Source organism: Mus pahari, chromosome 6 (genome assembly GCF_900095145.1).
Source record: "Mus pahari chromosome 6, PAHARI_EIJ_v1.1, whole genome shotgun sequence".
Lineage (NCBI taxonomy): Eukaryota > Metazoa > Chordata > Mammalia > Rodentia > Muridae > Mus > Mus pahari.
Genome location: NC_034595.1, coordinates 94,087,552 through 94,105,025, shown reverse-complemented (window position 1 = coordinate 94,105,025; position 17,474 = coordinate 94,087,552). Strand labels below are relative to the sequence as shown.

The 17,474-nt window shown below is 40.7% G+C and overlaps 1 protein-coding gene across 3 annotated transcripts in view; it reads left to right on the top strand.

Annotated features, from left to right (window-relative positions):
• Prdm2 (PR/SET domain 2) overlaps positions 1 to 17,474 on the top strand; it is a 101,185-nt gene that overhangs the window by 19,536 nt on the left and 64,175 nt on the right. For all 3 annotated transcript variants that reach the window (XM_029539588.1, XM_021199780.2, XM_029539589.1), the window contains exons 2-4: positions 2,906 to 2,979; positions 15,029 to 15,143; positions 16,849 to 16,952. In XM_029539588.1, the coding sequence (XP_029395448.1) occupies positions 2,971 to 2,979; positions 15,029 to 15,143; positions 16,849 to 16,952 (228 nt within the window). In that variant the 5' untranslated portion in view covers positions 2,906 to 2,970. The remainder of the gene's footprint in view (positions 1 to 2,905; positions 2,980 to 15,028; positions 15,144 to 16,848; positions 16,953 to 17,474) is intronic.

Genomic DNA, 17,474 nt, shown 5'->3' with positions numbered 1-17,474 from the left:
TAGGCTATGCAAACTTTATATGTCCCAGTACAGGGGAATGCCAGGGCCAAGAAGTGGGAGTGGGTGGGTAGGGGAGCAGGGCGGGGGGAGGGTATAGGGAATTTTTGGGATAGCATTTGAAATGTAAATAAAATAATAAAGGAAAAAAGATTTATTTATTTCATTTTATGTGGATGAGTGTTTTGCCTGAATGTATGTCTATGTACATATACACATGTATGTGTATGTGCATGTCTGGTTGCCTACAGAGGTCAGAAGAGGGTGTTGAATTTCTTAGATCTGGAGTTATAGAAGGTTGTGAGCCACTTTTAGGTATAGGGAATGGAACCTGAATCCTTTGCAAGAGCAACAAATGAGCCATCATCTCTCAGTCCACAAATACTCTTGAACTGTACATTTCAATGGAGTCAGTCACATGATATGGGAATAGCCCAGTAAATCTGTTAGAATACAGCAGCACAAACCCAAACAAAATCAAACAGCAGCATCACACAATTAACTAATACCAAGAAGCAGGTTTGTACACAACGGCCTGGTTTTCTCAGTCTGCCTGAAGCTGAAGATGCCGGTGCTTCCCTCAGAACAAAGGAAGCATGTGAAGATGGCACAGGCCTGCTGTCCCTGGAAGAAGCTTCATTTGTGATAGTTACAGTGATGCTGGTGAGTCTTAGGAGAATGAAAAGTGACACTAAGGAAAGTGGCACAGGTGTCTTACCTTCCAAATATCTCTCAACAAAATACTGTAGTTGGTTATAGTTTTTTTTCTCATTTTTCAAAGAAGTTCTCATGGCAGAATTTATAAACTCATATGTAAAAGCTTGAAGAAGATAACAGAAAACTGGAGCCTAGGATGTCACACAGTCCTAGAGGAACTGATAGTAGCCAGTGACCATTGTGTGGGGGTCAGGTATGCATATCTAAGAGACCATGGGCCTTAGGACTTCTTCATACCCCAGAGCCACATTCAAATAGGATAACAGATTACATCTTAGGCTATAGGGGCAGTTGTGTTTACTGTATTATACATATCCTAGGGAAGGTCATATTGAATATCTATGAGAAAGATGCTCAAGTTACCTTCATATTTTATCTATTGAATATACTAAGTTTATATTGCCTCAACCAGAACTGACCCATGTAACAAGATGGCATGCTGTGGAATACATCCCTTGGGCACAATAAACATAAAAATTAGTTCACATGAGCATGTCCAGATTTAAATATAATACCTTGCTTGTTAAAAGCCATCCATCATGGTTCTCAACAGCTCAAGGAAAGAACAGAAAGACAACTTCCCTTAGAACTAGCTAAGAATATAGCTCATCAAAGCACTCCTCCTTCTTCTTCCTGTCTAAAGTGTGTATCATTACATCACACGCCCTGTGTGCTATTATAGTCACATCGGACTGTTACCATGTAGGCGCTGTCTCGTAGATCAAGGAAGTAATGTAATTAGACAGGGAAGAGTTCATGGTATGTTTATATGTGCTTACTGGAGACATTTACCATGCTACACTGGAGAGTCTACTGAATAGTTATAATTTGTATATAAGAATCATAAATTCACTTGAAACATATGTTGTAGCTTTATATTTTTTAATTTATTTTTTAAATTCATAATTAATTTATTTTTATATTTTGGATGCTGTCTCATGTAACTCAGGGTAACCTTGACCTCCTGATTTAACTTTTTAAATGCTGGGATTACAGGCATGAACCATCATGCCTATAATGACATACATTATATAGAAACAACTGTCTGTATCAACTTTAAAAAATATATAATATATATATATATATATATATATATATATATATATATATATATATATGTTTTTTCTGCGTGTGTACCTGTGTGCCAGAAGAGGACATTACCATTATACATGGTTGTGAGCCACCATGTGGTTGCTAGGAATCTAACCCAGGTCCTCTGGGAGAGTAGTCAGTGCTTTTAACCACTGAGCCATCTCTCCAGCCCTGCATTGACTTTAAAGATAGCAGTGCTACATAGCTCAGGCTGACCTTAAACTCTGAGTCTTACTGTCTCTAGGTGCTGGAATCACAATGTGATACCACACCTTTCTAGTAGCTTATTATTTAGAAATGGGTACAGTGACACACACTTGAGGGAATGCTCTGGCAGCGTATCGTCGGGCAGTTTTGTTTCTGAGTGTCAGTGTGCACTGGTGCGCCATTGCTGAGACCAGTGCTTCCCACGGGACAACAAAACAATCCCCTAGGATGCTCACTGTACATGTGGTCGGTGGTTGACTGCCTTATTGTTATGAGGTATATGACTGTATGCCATATGTATTTACAAGAACTTTTGTTGTCATGTCTATGTCAAATGTAACACTTTAGAGATATAATTGTAGCTCTTTCCAGACCTTAAAAAAAAGCCTTTGCATGGTACTGTCTGCTTTTTATTCTTCCCTTTGAAGAGAATTCCATGTGGCTCTTTTTAATCAATCCACCTTACTGCTTCAGGAGCTTGAAAAACAGAGTAGTGGAGTCTAATTGTGTTTGCATGTAGCAAATACTGAAAGCAAAAGAAGGTTATCTTCATTGCTCACCACTTACTCCCTCCTTCAGGCTTTGTGTCTCTGACTATTAACACGGCTAATTTATTTCTCCTACGGAGTGATATAATTCTTAATCAGAAATATGTCAGTCTGATAATACTGCTTCGATTATAGAGCACAGCGGAATCCTAGTACGGTTTAGTGAGGAGGGTACTTACTTATTGCTGTAATGAGTCTGAGAAGTCAGTTGTCAGTGCGGACTGAGGGTAACTGGCATGGATTATGAATAGCCCTTGAAGCACATTCTATAGTCCATATGTGGTTTTAAATCACTGTAAACTTATAGGCAGGTGAATATTACAACTGTCTGTTTTTCTTTTTAGGGCTCATGTAATCAAAGAAGGTTCTTTGTTGTGTGTATCTTTACAGAACACAACAGGAATTGAAAATGCATCAGGTGAGTTTAAAATAAAAATTTATACAAATTCATGACCTAGATGTTAGGCAAGCTATTGATTTTTAAAGATAGCAACCCAGGCACACTCCTTCATTCGTTCCTCCTGGATGTTTGCTATTGTTTCCTAACAGCGCTGTTACCCCTCCTTCATTCGTTCCTACACTCCTTCATTTGTTCCTCCTGGATGTTTGCTATTGTTTCCTAACAGTGCTATTACCCCTCTGCCTTTGCTTCCACAGTGTGAGTTGTGTGTGGTGTAGTGTGTGCATTGCTTGATGTGTGCTGGTGTTTCTTTGGATCCCGAGGGAGGCTAACTTAGGAACTTTAGCTCAGATTTCCTTTGTTAACTCCTCTTTTGTCACACTCAGAATTAGGGTTTTTGTGTTTTGTTTGTTTGTTTGTTTGTTTGTTTGGTACATATCAATCTTTTGTTCTCTGAACTTTTTATTTTGTAATTTACTGAGATTAAAAATCAATTTTAGAGACACTACTGCTCAAACAAACTTTCAAGTATCTTGTTCTTGAAAGTTCTTTGTATAAAAAAGTACAGAATACAGATACTGAAGTAGAAGATGTTTTCTCTTGCAGGAGGATGTGTGTTTACCAGGAGATTAAACTATTCTGCTATGGGATATTTCTGTAACCTCGTGGTATTACCTATGTGATATTAATGCATTCTAGAGCAATTTTCTTATTTTTTGTCTCATTCGCATAGTTACAGGCATGGATGTCAGAAACAATCTCCTAAAAGTTTTTGTAGGCATGCCTTTAATCCCAGCATTTGGGAGGTAGAGGCAGGTAGGTCTCTGTGAATTTGAGGCTAGCCTGGTATATAGAGCTAGTTCCAGGACAACCAGAGCTACTGAATAGAGAGACCCTGTCTCAAAAAACAAAACCAACCAACCAACCAAACAAACAAACAAAAAAATCCAATATGGATGTCAGAAACATTATCCTAAAATTTTTTATAAGCCGATTTTTTAAAAGATGTGAAAAACAAAAATATAAAGTATGTAATTTCTTTTACTTCATAGCTTAAACCATTTAAGACTTGAAAACATTTTATATCTTATCAATTGAAACTTCAGATACTTAAAAAAATCATTTCCAGGTGTTTCTAACTAGAAAGCACAAGTATAATTTCATGAGGTGATGAAGTTTAATAAATTCTGTCCCATGTTGCATTGAGAGATGGAATTGTTGGAGTGGGTCATTTTGATTTCTTTTCATTGCTTTCATTATCAATGATAAGTTTATTTTAATACACAGGACTATACCTCATAAACACGAATCTGGCGAGCACATGGGCACATGGTCTCCATTACAGTAATAGTTGAAGATTTACTGACATGCTTTTGAAGGCAGCTTATATTTGAAATGGTGAGGGGTTAGAAAAAAACAGAATGTATTTTGGGGGACCATCCATCAGAGGTATATTTATGTATGCATTTCATTTATTTTCCTAACTTAAGATTGATTCTTAATGTGAACCTGGTCATCAGCTTTGGCTTTTCTGCAGTCTGGGGCTTGTTAGAGGAGTCAATTCTCAGGGGAGTGATGGTGACTTCCCAAAGTGAAATTTGAATGCAGACTTTGTTCTTGGTGTGGTGGTCTGTGTTCATTTATCTGAGGAGCTGACGGTAAGCTTAGGCTTAATTGTGCATCGGTTCTCATGTCCTACTGAGTCTGTAAGATTCAAGTGTGTTTAGACTTTATTATTTTCTGATACTTTATGCTTCTGCTTTAACATACATCCCAGTTGTGTCAAACAAAAAGTGTGCATGCTATTTCAAAAGAGGCGTAATAATAACCATTTCAGTTTTTGGCTCTTTAGCAATCTCATGTTACTTTAGACAAGTCTTAATCTTAGATTTGTGCGGGGCTTCCTCTGATGCCAGGCGCCAAGAGTCAGGAGGAAAGTAAGGGAGCACTCACGGCCAGCACACCTGACTTGTGTGGGGCTGAAACGGTCTGACGACAAGGAACGTTTTAGTTTAACTATATTCAGCTTTTTCTGACTAAAACTTTTAGTACTTTCAGTTAAATTTCTTTATTAAACTGGAACATTACGTTCATCTACAATTGCTCTTGTAATCAAAAAAATTCAGAGTGGTTTATAGTTTTGTTCCTGCACTCATCACTCCTATTGCCAGTCAAATTGTACTAAAAATTTCTGAATAACTACATGACGCAATTTAGGTAGAAAAAAGTTTGAACTTGAGCAAGACTAACTTATAATTAAAATCCCGAAGTTATTCTATGGTTGGGTGGGATTTTCTCTCCAGGAAGTGATTAGCATCTCTCTGTTGCGTCTCAGCAGTCAGAGCTGTCCTGGGATGGCTGAGGTCTCTGAGACACTAGCACAGACTTTTCTTTCCCATGAATGAGCCAGTTGAGGCACAGGATGATCTGGGTCGGGCCATGTTGTTTATGAGAACCCTCTGCGAGGGGCGGTAGCACTCAAGGCCTGCCCATGTTGTACACACCGCTCTTCTGTGTGGCTGTGTTCCCAGTTCCTCCTCAAGAGGTAGCTTGCTAGGCTCTCCCTCTGCAGCCATTTCTGGGGGCTCCATACACCCCCAGAACATAGTTCTTTATTGTTCTTTCTCTCCCATTTCTCCTTCAGTACCCACTCACTTGCTGTCTCTTTCCTCCCTAGGGGGAGCATAGTTTGCTCTGCAGGTGAGTCCTTGTTCCTCCTCACTGCTGTGCCTAGCTGGCAGTCAGAGTCACCTTTGCCCTCATGTTGTATTTTCTCTGTTTTTAGGTCATAGCTATCCTTTGTTTCCTCATTAGCATTCCACACTAACCCAATACAGTTGCTCCTAGACTTACAATGCGATTACATCCTACTAAACTCACAGTAAAGCCAAAGCAATTACAACTTTTTTCTTTTGTATCTTAGACTATTGTAAATTAGAGATCATCTCTGTGATATTTTCCTGTTTCCTAGGTTATTTAGTGACACAATGTAAATAGGCTCAAAGTAGCCTAGCTTAGATATGCTACAGTTTAATTCCATTTTGTATCTGTTGAGTTCTTAGCACAGTTGCCAAGCTCTTTGTTAAGAATATGAATATATCTACAGAGTGAGTTCCAGGACAGCCAAGGCTATACAGAGAAACCCTGTCTCAGAAAACAAAAAACAAACAAACAAACTAAAAAAGAATATATATATACATTCCTCTTGAAAACAACCTATGAAATGCAGGCATTAGAATTCCCACTTTGTGACAGAAGACTTTAGGACCAAGAGGTGGTCATTCCAGGGTGAAAAAAAGGAGCTTTGCAGTCAGCAGCCTGTCAGATGTATAAAGCTTCTCACACTGTACAGCCCAGGTATACTCAGTTTTGCAGTGGCAAACAGCTGCCCAGCTCAGTGGCTTAACACAGCCCCAGCTTATTTCCTGGTCTTTGCTGCATACTCTGTGGATTGTTGTGGTGCTGTCTTATTGTAGTTACACAGGAACAAGGGATCGTGGATGCTTGGTCTTAATATGTGACATTAATTGGCCACACTCATGTTGGCATATGTCATTTAAAATTAATGTGGTGGTGGGGTGTGATCCCATCAGTTTTCTGGTAGCAGAGAAAAACCAAAGTATTCGAGGGCAGCTATGAGGATTTACTGTGACTACCTTTATAACTCATTTCCTGAGTTACATAGTTTTCCCCCTGGAATCTTTTCATAGCTCAAATTGTTATTAATATTTGCAACTTTCTGGCATTATAGGAACTATAGTCACAACAGCTCTCTGTTCTAAACAGTGACTTGCTGTGTTACTGCCATTAACCAGTAGCAGGGAAGTTTTGCTTTCTGTGCTAGTTTTAACGAACAGTAAAGCAACGAAAGAAGCTTGTGAGCACTGTTGTAGGCCATCTGCAGTTCTCGTATCTCGGCTGTCCTGGGTGTTTAGTTGTTCCCATGCACAGAACCGCTCCCAGCATGTCATGGACACTGCAGTGAACCAAGTGGATGAGGCTCTGCAGTCTTGATGCTCAGAGAAGCAGGCAAGGCAGTTTCCAGAGGCTAGTGAAAGTGCTGTGAGGAAGCAGGAGGGCTGATCTCAGAACCAAGGTGGGACTTAGCCAGCATTCAAGTGCACAACAATATAGGAAAGGAAGTAATGGGCAGACTGACGCACAGTGAACAAAGGGCAGGGCTGTATTTTATTATATTTTATTGCAAATGGGTAAAGTGTAGAAGTGGAATTGCTTATTTATATTTCTTCTCATGAAAGGCCAGTAAAATTTGCTTATTATATATGAATATTCATTTATATTTTTGTCTTCTGGGTGTTTTTTGTTTTTTGTTTTTGTTTTTGGCAGGGGGCAAAAAGTCTCTCTACATAGCCTTGGCTGTCCTAGAACTTACTGTATAGTAGACCAGGCCGGTCTTGAACTCACAGAGATCCTCTGCCTCTGCCTCCCAAATGGTGGGATTAATGATGTGTACCACCATGCCCAGTCCTTATTATATTTTTAAAAATCAGAGCCATTAGTCCATATTGCTCATGTGAAATGGTGGATGCAACCTTCTGTAACAACCATTTCACCAGTAACAGCTGTCAGCTGGCAGAGAGTGTGAAGAGAGTGTGATGGGGAGGAGAGGCTGGCCCTGAGGCCACATGGAGCCAGGCAAAGAGGTACAAGGTCAGTTTCATGGGCCTTGTTAAAGATCAGAGGAGAGTTTGCTTGAGGGATGGGGGAGTTTGGGACAGTTCTGAGTAAAGGAATGTTTGAATTGTGTTAATAAATATTAATTAAAATGACATATTTTCTGTTCTGTTATACTGATATTCCTGTTCTTTAAGTCCGATGACTTAAAGGTTCATTTTGATTTAATGATTACCATTTAGGATTATTAATTATGAGGTCAGCTAGATTTTCATGTATTTGTAAGTTGACCTTTCTATCTGTAAATAGAAAGTATTTAAAACTTTATCTTAGTTTCTTACATTTAAAAATATTTATCCTGTTTATATGTGTGTGCATGTGTCTGTATGTAGATGCCCTTGGAGGCCTTGCAGCTGGAGCTACAGATACTTCTGAGCCTCCTGCTGGGGACGTTAGCATGCAGACCCTGGTCCTTGAGGTTGAGTAGTAAGTGCTTTGACACTGAGCCAGCTCCAGCCCAGCTTAGTGTTTTCTGCAAAGAGGTGTTAAATGAACATACTTGGGTTTTCTTTTCCTTTCTTTTTTAATACTATAGACACTGCGTTTATTCCAGTCGTGGTACTTTTACAGTTTGACACTGGTTCATGGTTTCTTTCCTGTTTCGTGTTTTAAGTATTTTCCCATTATTTTTGTTCTTGTTAAGATGTAGGGCTGCTGAACTCTTCCCTCTGTGTTACTGTTTTTCTGCTGTTAGTTAATCTCTTTCTTGTTTGCCTTAGCTTGCCATTGTAGTTGTATGTTGTTTCTGCTTTTCTCTTTTCTAAGTATCTTGTTTTACCTCAGCTGTTTATCTCTGAGCTTAAATTTAAAGTTGATATTAAATGAGACTCCTAGGCCAGTTTTTTTCTAGATTTTTCACCCCTGAGGTGTGATTTGTGTGCCCCATGGCATACCCATTTGACACACATCTGCACTCAAGGAGATATGGCCATTTGCTGGCTATGGGACATTTCCGTGTGCCAGGCTTCCCTTGCTGATTAGTCCTTCACAAGAGGCAGCTGCTGACAAACTTTGTGTCTCTGCTGAGTGGCACACTGTCCTGTTCTCTAGTGTCATAGCTATGCAGTCCCACGGAGTGCATCCTGTGTTTATCTTCCTATGACTTGGTCATCCATCTGGGTTGTTGCTGCGTTGTGGCTGCATTTCCTTTGCAGAGGTTTATTTTTTTTTATTTTTTTATTTTTTAAAGACTGAGTTTGGCCAACTCTGTTCAAAGGTATGGTTCTACCAGGTGGTTAACACTGTGGGGACTTCTCGATTTCATTTTCATTATCTTCTTCCTTTTTTTCTAACCCTAAAAATAGACTGTTTCAGCATATGCTAATTATGTAGCAAAGAAATGTTCATAATTATAGATACAAATTTAAATTTTCAGATTTAAAAAGACTTCCATAAGGTACTCCTAGTTGTTACGATTTAGATCTCAATAAATATTATCTTAAGAAATTTGTATTCTAATAATGGCACTTAAATCTCCTTTTAAATCCAGTATTCTACTAGATATATAATAATTTTTATAAACATGGGTGTGATTCTTTTTTTAAATGAAATGATTAGATTATCTGAAAATTGGAAAAAAAACAACTTGGATTGTATTTCTTTAAATAATTGGAAGACTTTGCTTATTTTGTGTTGTTTGGGCATGGATTATGGTAGACAAGACTTAGGGCTGTTTGACTTTGCCTTAGCTTTATGGTCCTTGATTCATTCCCCATGCTCAGCTCTGAGCATCACTCCCTCTGTGACCTGGCTGACCTCTTGGTTTTAGCTTGCATCCTGATGGTTAAGGATAGGCCAGTGGTTACAGTCATGGTAAATGGGTTAGTAAACGAAGCCTCTGGGCTGCTGCCTGGGAAGTGGGAACACTGTAAATTATTGCTGCTACTTCAGCCAGTAGCAGCTACATTGTGGTTCTGCTTTCTAGTACCTTGTTGTTGACTTAAAATCTTTATTGTTATTATGTGTAGATGTGTCCTGTGTGCTTGGGGAGGTAGTGTGCAATAGGTAGCTGGAGGATAACTCTGAGGAGTCTGACTTCTTTCCACTGTAGAGTCTGGGGTTTGAACTCAGGGCGTGTTTGCATGACAAGAGCTTTCCCTGTTGAGCTGTCTTGCTGCCCTCTATCACCTTCTAATCACTTATCTTATAGTGGATGTGAACTCAGACCTTTGCTTGTTCTGGTACAGTAACCTCCTGGGTTGTGCTGCTGACAGCTTCTCCATGGCCCGTGCGTCCTGTCCTGTGTGTAGATGATAGAAAAGTGATGGAAACTCAGAAAAGGAGTAGTCACAGTGAGTTGTTTCTCTTTATGAATAAGCAGGGATTCAAACTGACCTTGGAAAGATGAAGAAGACACTGGCTGGCTGGAAGGATGGAGGCTTAGGAGAAGCAGCATGAAAACCTGCCTTGTGATAGACTCCTTGCTCCAGAGGAGGAAGAACACAGAGGCTATGCCTGCTGTTTGTCACAGGCCAGGGCAAGATGGCAACCTTTTTATCCCCCCAACAGAATTGTGGGATTTTTGTTTGTTTCTCTTTTTTGTCTGTAAAGCACACAGGAGACCAAGCAGACTCCATCTGACAATGTGTCTGTAGACTTTGTTTGCTGCCCTTGATAGAAATACACCTCTTATAGGTTGTTCTAACACAGCGAATGAGTGAGTGGGTGGGTGAGTGGGTGGGTGGGTGAGGGGGTGAGTGGGTGGGTGGGTGAGTGGGTGGGTGGGTGAGTGGGTGAGGCATTCTTCGGTGCTTGGATGGTCCTGGAGTAGTGTCTGATCACCTCCAAACACTCTGTTGAGTTAACTGCCTGTATGTCGTTGTGATAATTAAATGAAGAAACATTCATAAAGCACTGAGCACGTATCTTGACTCAGAGGGAAAAGTGAATCTCTCTCTCTCTCTCTCTCTCTTTTTTTTTTTCCAGACAGGGTTTCTCTGTGTAGCCCTGACTGCCTGGAACTTACTTTGTAGTCCAGACTGGCCTCAAACTCAGAAATCTGCCTGCCTCTGCCTCCTGAGTGCTGGGATTAAAGGTGTGCGCCACCACGCCCTGCTGGAAAAGTAAATCTTGTCTTCCCTCAGACCCCCATCAATGAGTAAGTTACCTGGGCCGAGGGACAGATGGCAGGAAAAAACATCGTTCTTCACAGTTTCCAGTAAGGTCAGACCTGGAACATCACATTTTAAAGTGTGTGTGTGTGTGTGTGTGTGTGTGTGTGTGTGTGTGTGTGAGGGAGTGGGGACAGAGGTTCCCCATAGATGGCTTCATGAGCAGGAGGTTGGCAGGTGTTAATTCACCATTGTTTCCTTCCCACTCAGCACTATGCCAGCATGGAAGGATTTGTTAATGACTGAATGAAGAAGGGAGACCTGTGACCATCAGTTGGGGACAACTGGCTCTCTTTGGTTTGAGGGAGTAGAAAGTTGAGAGCATCAGATTGACAAATATTAGTGAATTAGTTAAGACTCAGTAACTCACTTAACTTACCACATTAAACTTCAGGCTTGCTGATCCAATTGGCATCTTTGGAGTGAGTCCTTATTATAGGAAAGCAGAAAGAAAAATCTGGTAACATCTTCCATCTAGAACATAGACATCATTAAACCCCAAAGCAGGGACATGCCTATCTTCAGCAACAGCAAGGACAGACAGACACTTTAGGCCTGCGAGTCTAAGGAAGCAGTGGGTGGCTTGCTGAGCACATCATTCTGTGTTTGCCTCCTCTGCCTTTAACTCAATGCTCGGGGATGCAGTTCTCCAGCCTCACCTCTGGCTGTCTCTCTCATGTCCTCTGTTCTTCTACAGATGTGTGGTTGAGAGTGGGATAAGTCCTGATCCTGGACCAGCTGGGGGGCAACTGTATCAGCCCTATGGGTTATCTATTACAAATCCAAGACAAGGCATTCTGACATACATTGAAAACTATTCTGAGAGATGACCCTGCTAGTTCAAGTCTGTCTGTCTTAAGAGAGGTCGGACGACGGTGATGGAGAGGTGGATGAGCAGTTAAGAGCTGCTTTTGGGGATGATCTGGGTTTGATTCCCAGCACACACATGGCAGCTCACAACTGTCTGTAACTCTGGTTCCAAGGCATCTGGCTTCTTCTGACCTCTGTTCACAAAGCACACATGAGGTGCATTTGTATACATGTAGACAACCATACACACACACACACACACACACACACACAGAGTTTGGTTGGGCTTGGTTTTGTTTTGGTTTTTGGAGAAAGTTTCTTCGTTTAGCCCTGGTTGTTTTGGAGCTCTGTCTGTAGGCCAGGCTGGCCTCCAGCTCATAGAGATCTGCCTACCTTTGTCTCCTGAGTGCTGGGATTAAAGGTGTGCACCACCACTGCCCAGCACAAATATTTTTTAAAAAATGTTACATTTGGAGGTTGGAGAGATGACTCAATGGTTAAGAGCACTGACTGCTCTTCCAGAGGTCCTGAGTTCAATTCTCAGCAACATGGTGGCCCACAACCATCTATAATGAGATCTAATGCCCTCTTCTGGTGTGTTTGAAGGTAGCTGCAGTGTACTCATATATATATATAAAGTAAATAAAGTAAATAAATCTTTAAAAACAAAACAAAACCAAAAATATAAGAGTTCGTTTCATAGCTCTCACAGCTGTCTCTCCAACCACAGAAGAAGATGAAAAAGAAGGAGGAGGAGGAGGAGGAGGAGGAGGAGGAGGTTACATTAGTCATTTTATAGAGAATCATATATTTATTCAGCTGTGTAAATGCAACAACTATTTCAACTCTCCAACAGTGGGAATGAGAGACACAGTGTATCTGCTACAGTCTCACAGGGATTTACAATCCAATACATAGCTATACAAGTTGTTATGAAAAATTGCCTAAGAACTTTAAAAGAAAAATAGGGAAAGAGGGGGTAGTTGAATTGAGCCTGCCTTCTACTTCTCAAGCCTTTGCTTTTCTAAGAATGTGTTGAGCAGTTTGCAGCCATGGAGATGTTTCAGCAATTAGCCAGATGGGAGGGGGAAGCCATGGCTCACAGTTTCTAGAGTGTTCTGCTGTGAGTTTAGTTGCATCTTATTTTCACTGAAGACAAGTACAATGAACAGAAAAAAGAGCTTCTACTAGAAAGATGAGCCCACACTGAAATCGTGGTTGAGTCTAGTTGTGGCGTCTCATCTTCCTCATCCCAGTAAATCAATGGCTGAGGTGGGACGATCTTGGGTCAAGGCTACTTAGCAAGACCATAAGCAAACAAACCAAAACATAAGACACACCCTAGATAAGCGGTTGACCCACAAACAGCTCCTCTCTACCTGCCCCCTCCCCCAGCAGCTCTGCTGAGGTCTTTTATATTTACAGGTGTTTCAGGAGTTTTAGTACATGTCTCCATTGAAGCCACACACTTCTTATGGAGGATCATCCTTGCCTTGGGTACCTCCTGCTGCTATTCCCATGAGTCTGGAAATTGAGGGGCAGAGGCTCTCGGATAATTCCAGTGAATCTTAATGGAAACCCACAGCGACTGTGGAAAGTTAAACTAGTGTACAGAGTCAGTTACGTCACTTTTCTAAGCCTCAGTTTTCTAGAAGGGCGTGTGTGTGTGTGTGTGTGTGTGTGTGTGTGTGTGTGTGTCTGTCTGTCTGTCTGTCTGTCTGGGCTACCTCTTGGGGAGGATAGGTAAGCTACAGCTGAGGAAAGGGAAGAAGGCCCTCACTGATTATTCTAAGTGGCCAGCCCTACACACACACTCATAATTCTGGCTAATATTTATTGGTATTATTCTGTTTATTGGTGCCATAGGATATTATCAGGGCAGTACTTTTCCCTTTTTGGCAGAAAAAGCTTATTCATTTTTCCAAATATCTAGCTGCTGTATTAAAACATTTTAAAATGGGAATCGCATATATAGAAGTGAGAAATGTCTGTTAAGTTTATTGGTATTTTTAGCTAATGAGAAGCACAGGAGGCTATTTTCTGGGGGCAATTTGAAGCTTCTATTTTTAGAAAGTTTGTTGGAGGTTTTGTTGGGAAAAGGATGTAAGTCATAGCAGAAGAAAGTATTCATGCTTCTGAAGCAAGCACACTGGTAGCTCGGCCTTGCCCCAGGGTGACATGTCTATAGACGCCTTCGTGGGCTTTCTGACTCCAAGTCAGCCAGGGTATAGCCCGTGATGACTGGAATTGTTGGAATTGAAAATTTTTTTGTTTTAATTTTGAAACTCAGGCGGTTTTGAGTTTGGGTGGCCTGTTTTTCTTTGTTTGTTTGTTCAGTTTGGTTTGGTATGTGTTTGTTTGTTTTGGTTTGGCGCCTAACATTTTGTTACTGTTTTTGAGACAAGCTGTTTCTGTTCTATGTTTCTGTCTATCGGAACTTGATATGTAGAACAGTCTGGTCTTGACCTCACAGTGATACTCCTGCCTCTGTCACCCAGTGCTGGATTAAAGGCATGTTCCACCAAGCCTGGCATACACATAATAAGAGTTACAAGTGCTTCCAGCCCAGCAGTGGTGACACATGCCTTTAATCCCAGCACTTGAAGAGACAGGTGGATCTCTGAGTTTGGGGCCAACTTGTTTTACATAGTGAATTCCAGGATACTCTGACCTATACAGAGAAACCCCTGTCTTGAAAAACAAACAAAATTTAAAAATGCTTCATTGCTGTAGGAAAGTTAGTCTTTAGTTTTCAGTTTGATTTGGAAATGATTCTAAAAGCTACATCCTGGTTTTCCTTGCTGATACCAGTATCCTTATTCCTTATACAAACATTTAATACTAATCTTATTTCTTAAGACTCTGATGAATTTCAGCTAAGTTTTGAGACATAATTCTCTATTTCCTGTCAACTCTGAGCTATTGTGGTCTTTGCTGTCCAGTGGCCTATACACAGTGGCTAACTATTGCTCCTTGGAAAGTCCCTCTTGAAGTGAGGGCTGACAGTGAGCTGTCACTCTATGGAATGTCCAACCTGCTCAGGTGGCTGGAGGGATACAGGAGGGAGGCAGCATCTGATGGGTCAAATGGCCTTCATGGAGTGTGGCAAAATTATTCTTTTAGGGTTGTAGTGTATTGCTGGTAGCCTTTGATTTAGTAACAGGTGGAAGCTGTGCTCTGCTGCCCAGTTTTTTGGGAGCACTGTTAGAGAGCAGTGCAGAGCTGGGGACTTACATATTTTGAAACCGGATACAGGTGGCTGGAGCAGACTAGACCCTGGCTCGCAGGTTGCTAGTGTTTCATTACTAAGCTCAGCAAGCGACACAGCAGCTCCAGACCTGTCCCCGTCTGCTTTGTGCACTCCAGGTTCAGTCAGAGCAATGCAAAGCAAAACAAAAAGCACGGCTGGTTTTCTTCCTTTTGCTATGACCCTTCTGCTGTTTGCCTTGCAGAACACTGAGTCTGTGGCAGCCACCGAGACTCTGGCTGAGGTACCTGAACACGTGCTTCGAGGACTCCCAGAGGAAGTAAGACTTTCACCATCTGCGGTCGACAAGACTCGGATTGGTGAGTACTATTGTTGTAGGAGTCGGGCAGCAAAGAGTGGACTGCTTTCTGGAGGACCAGGGATCATGATCTAGCTAGGCATTATGCCAAAAAAGGGAAACCTTGATCCTCGCTTAAAAGATTATGTGGTGTGTGTGCCCTTTCTACCTAAGAATCCAGGGTAGACATGGGTTATAGAAACGAAACCAGCTTCCACTTGCATATTCGGTCCTGGGTTCTGTGTTCCAGTGTGCCCTCCTCTACATCTCCATGGGCCTCATCCTACAGAGTGGGTGGTTTCCTCTGATTTCACCCAGCCTTGAGACACATTTATCTTACTTTTCAGTTGACTTTACATCTGTTCCTGTTACTGATAGTCTGCCTTACCCATTGCCTCACCATTTCTATTTAAGGACCCTTTGTGGGTATTTGAATGAATGATATAAGCTGGCTAGAATTTCTTGTTGAGTATATAAGCTTGTTTGTGTTTGATTTTTGTGTCTGTGATGTAAGTTTTAGATACAACACTAAGAGTAAGTTGTAAAGATCTTGTAAGAACACACACCTGAATAGATCATGCTTCTATCCTTTTGTCATTTAGATGTTTTTTTTTTTGTTTGTTTGTTTTGTTTTTTCGAGACAGGGTTTCTCTGTATAGTCCTGGCTGTCCTGGAACTCACTTTGTAGACCAGGCTGGCCTCAAACTCAGAAATCTGCCTGCCTCTGCCGCCTAGGTGCTGGGATTAAAGGCGTGCGCCACCACGCCCAGCTAGATGTTCTTCTGATGAGTGTTGTGAATTTGACTTGCATGTTTTCTAATTCTCATTGGAACTTTGCTTACTGAGAACTGGGGTTCTTATATTGTTCTGTCTGAACAGAAGTGGCTGTCTCACAGTTTAACTGATTGTTAGTGTTTATAGATGCAGTTCCTAGCTGACTTTTGGTGGGAGTGGAGTGTGTATGTCCTAGCCACACATAGCAGGACTAGCCTCCACCTCCTGTTCTGTACAGAATGTGTTATTCTGTTGACTGCAGGGATCCTGCCGTTCTACTGACTGAGTCTTCATTGATTTGCTGTACTTTCTGATAGGTTTTATGACAGGTAAATAGGAGATAGAAGTAGTCCTAGAGATGCCATAGGTTAGCATGTATGCTGACTCTGAAACTCTGCAAGACAAGATGTCTCATGAACAACCGATGTTTTACAAAGCTAATGAATGGAAACTATGTTTCCACTGTAATTAGGCAAATCAACTTCAAAAGTATTTATTTATAAAACCCAAGTCGTAACCATTAAACGAGAATTATAAGAACAACATTTGTTTAGTAAGGACAGTTTGAGGTCTGTAGAAAGATAGAGTGAAGAGTTTGAGTGATTTGTAGTTTTATTCCATTCACATTTTTCTCTTATGTTAATTTTCAAGTGTTTATGATTGTACTACATATGAAAATATTTCTACTTTACATATGAAGGTTAATATAGACTTTTAAAAAGTTGTAATCAATGCAGTTTCTTTAGACTATTGAGAAGATATCGAGGGGCATACAGAAGGAAACTCAGAATCCCCTGGAGGACTTTAGTTGATTTGATTGAACTTATTAATTCAGTTACTTTGCTGCTAAGCAACCTAGCTTTTTAATTGTTTTGTAAAACTGAATGACATTAATGCTTTCGATATTTAAAATAACCACATTACATTATAAAAATACTGGTTTTATTTTCTAGGTGTCTGGGCCACTAAACCAATTTTAAAAGGGAAAAAGTTTGGGCCATTTGTTGGTGATAAGAAGAAGAGATCCCAGGTTAGGAATAATGTATACATGTGGGAGGTAAGAGAGTTTCAAGCCCACTCCCTGTTCTCACGGGATCTGATGGGTTAAAATTAAAACTGTCATTTAAATGTGATCTTTAAAAGTTAAATATTTTCGTTAAAGAGAAAATGACTTTTCTGGGTAGACTGTTGTTTGCATGTGTGTGTAGTGTGAAGCTGCCCCTTTGTCTTTGGTGGTAAATGGCACATCTGTGTTTTGTAATTTTTGTTCAGGGCATTTTACCTTGTATCTAAGACCTTGACTTTCTGTGTCATTTATGAATGACACAGGTACACCATAAAACATACTCCAAAAGCTGCAAAGAACAGTCTTAGATTCCTCTCTGCACGTCAGAAAGTAGTTTCTCTGTCCCTGGAGTATTCAGAGGTAGACATATATAGCACATGGCACATTTACATAGAACCTTTTATTTTACGAAAGGATCTTCTTCTTCTTCTTCTTCTTCTTCTTCTTCTTCTTCTTCTTCTTCTTCTTCTTCTTCTTCTTCTTCTTCTTCTTCTTCTTCTTCTTCTTCTTCTC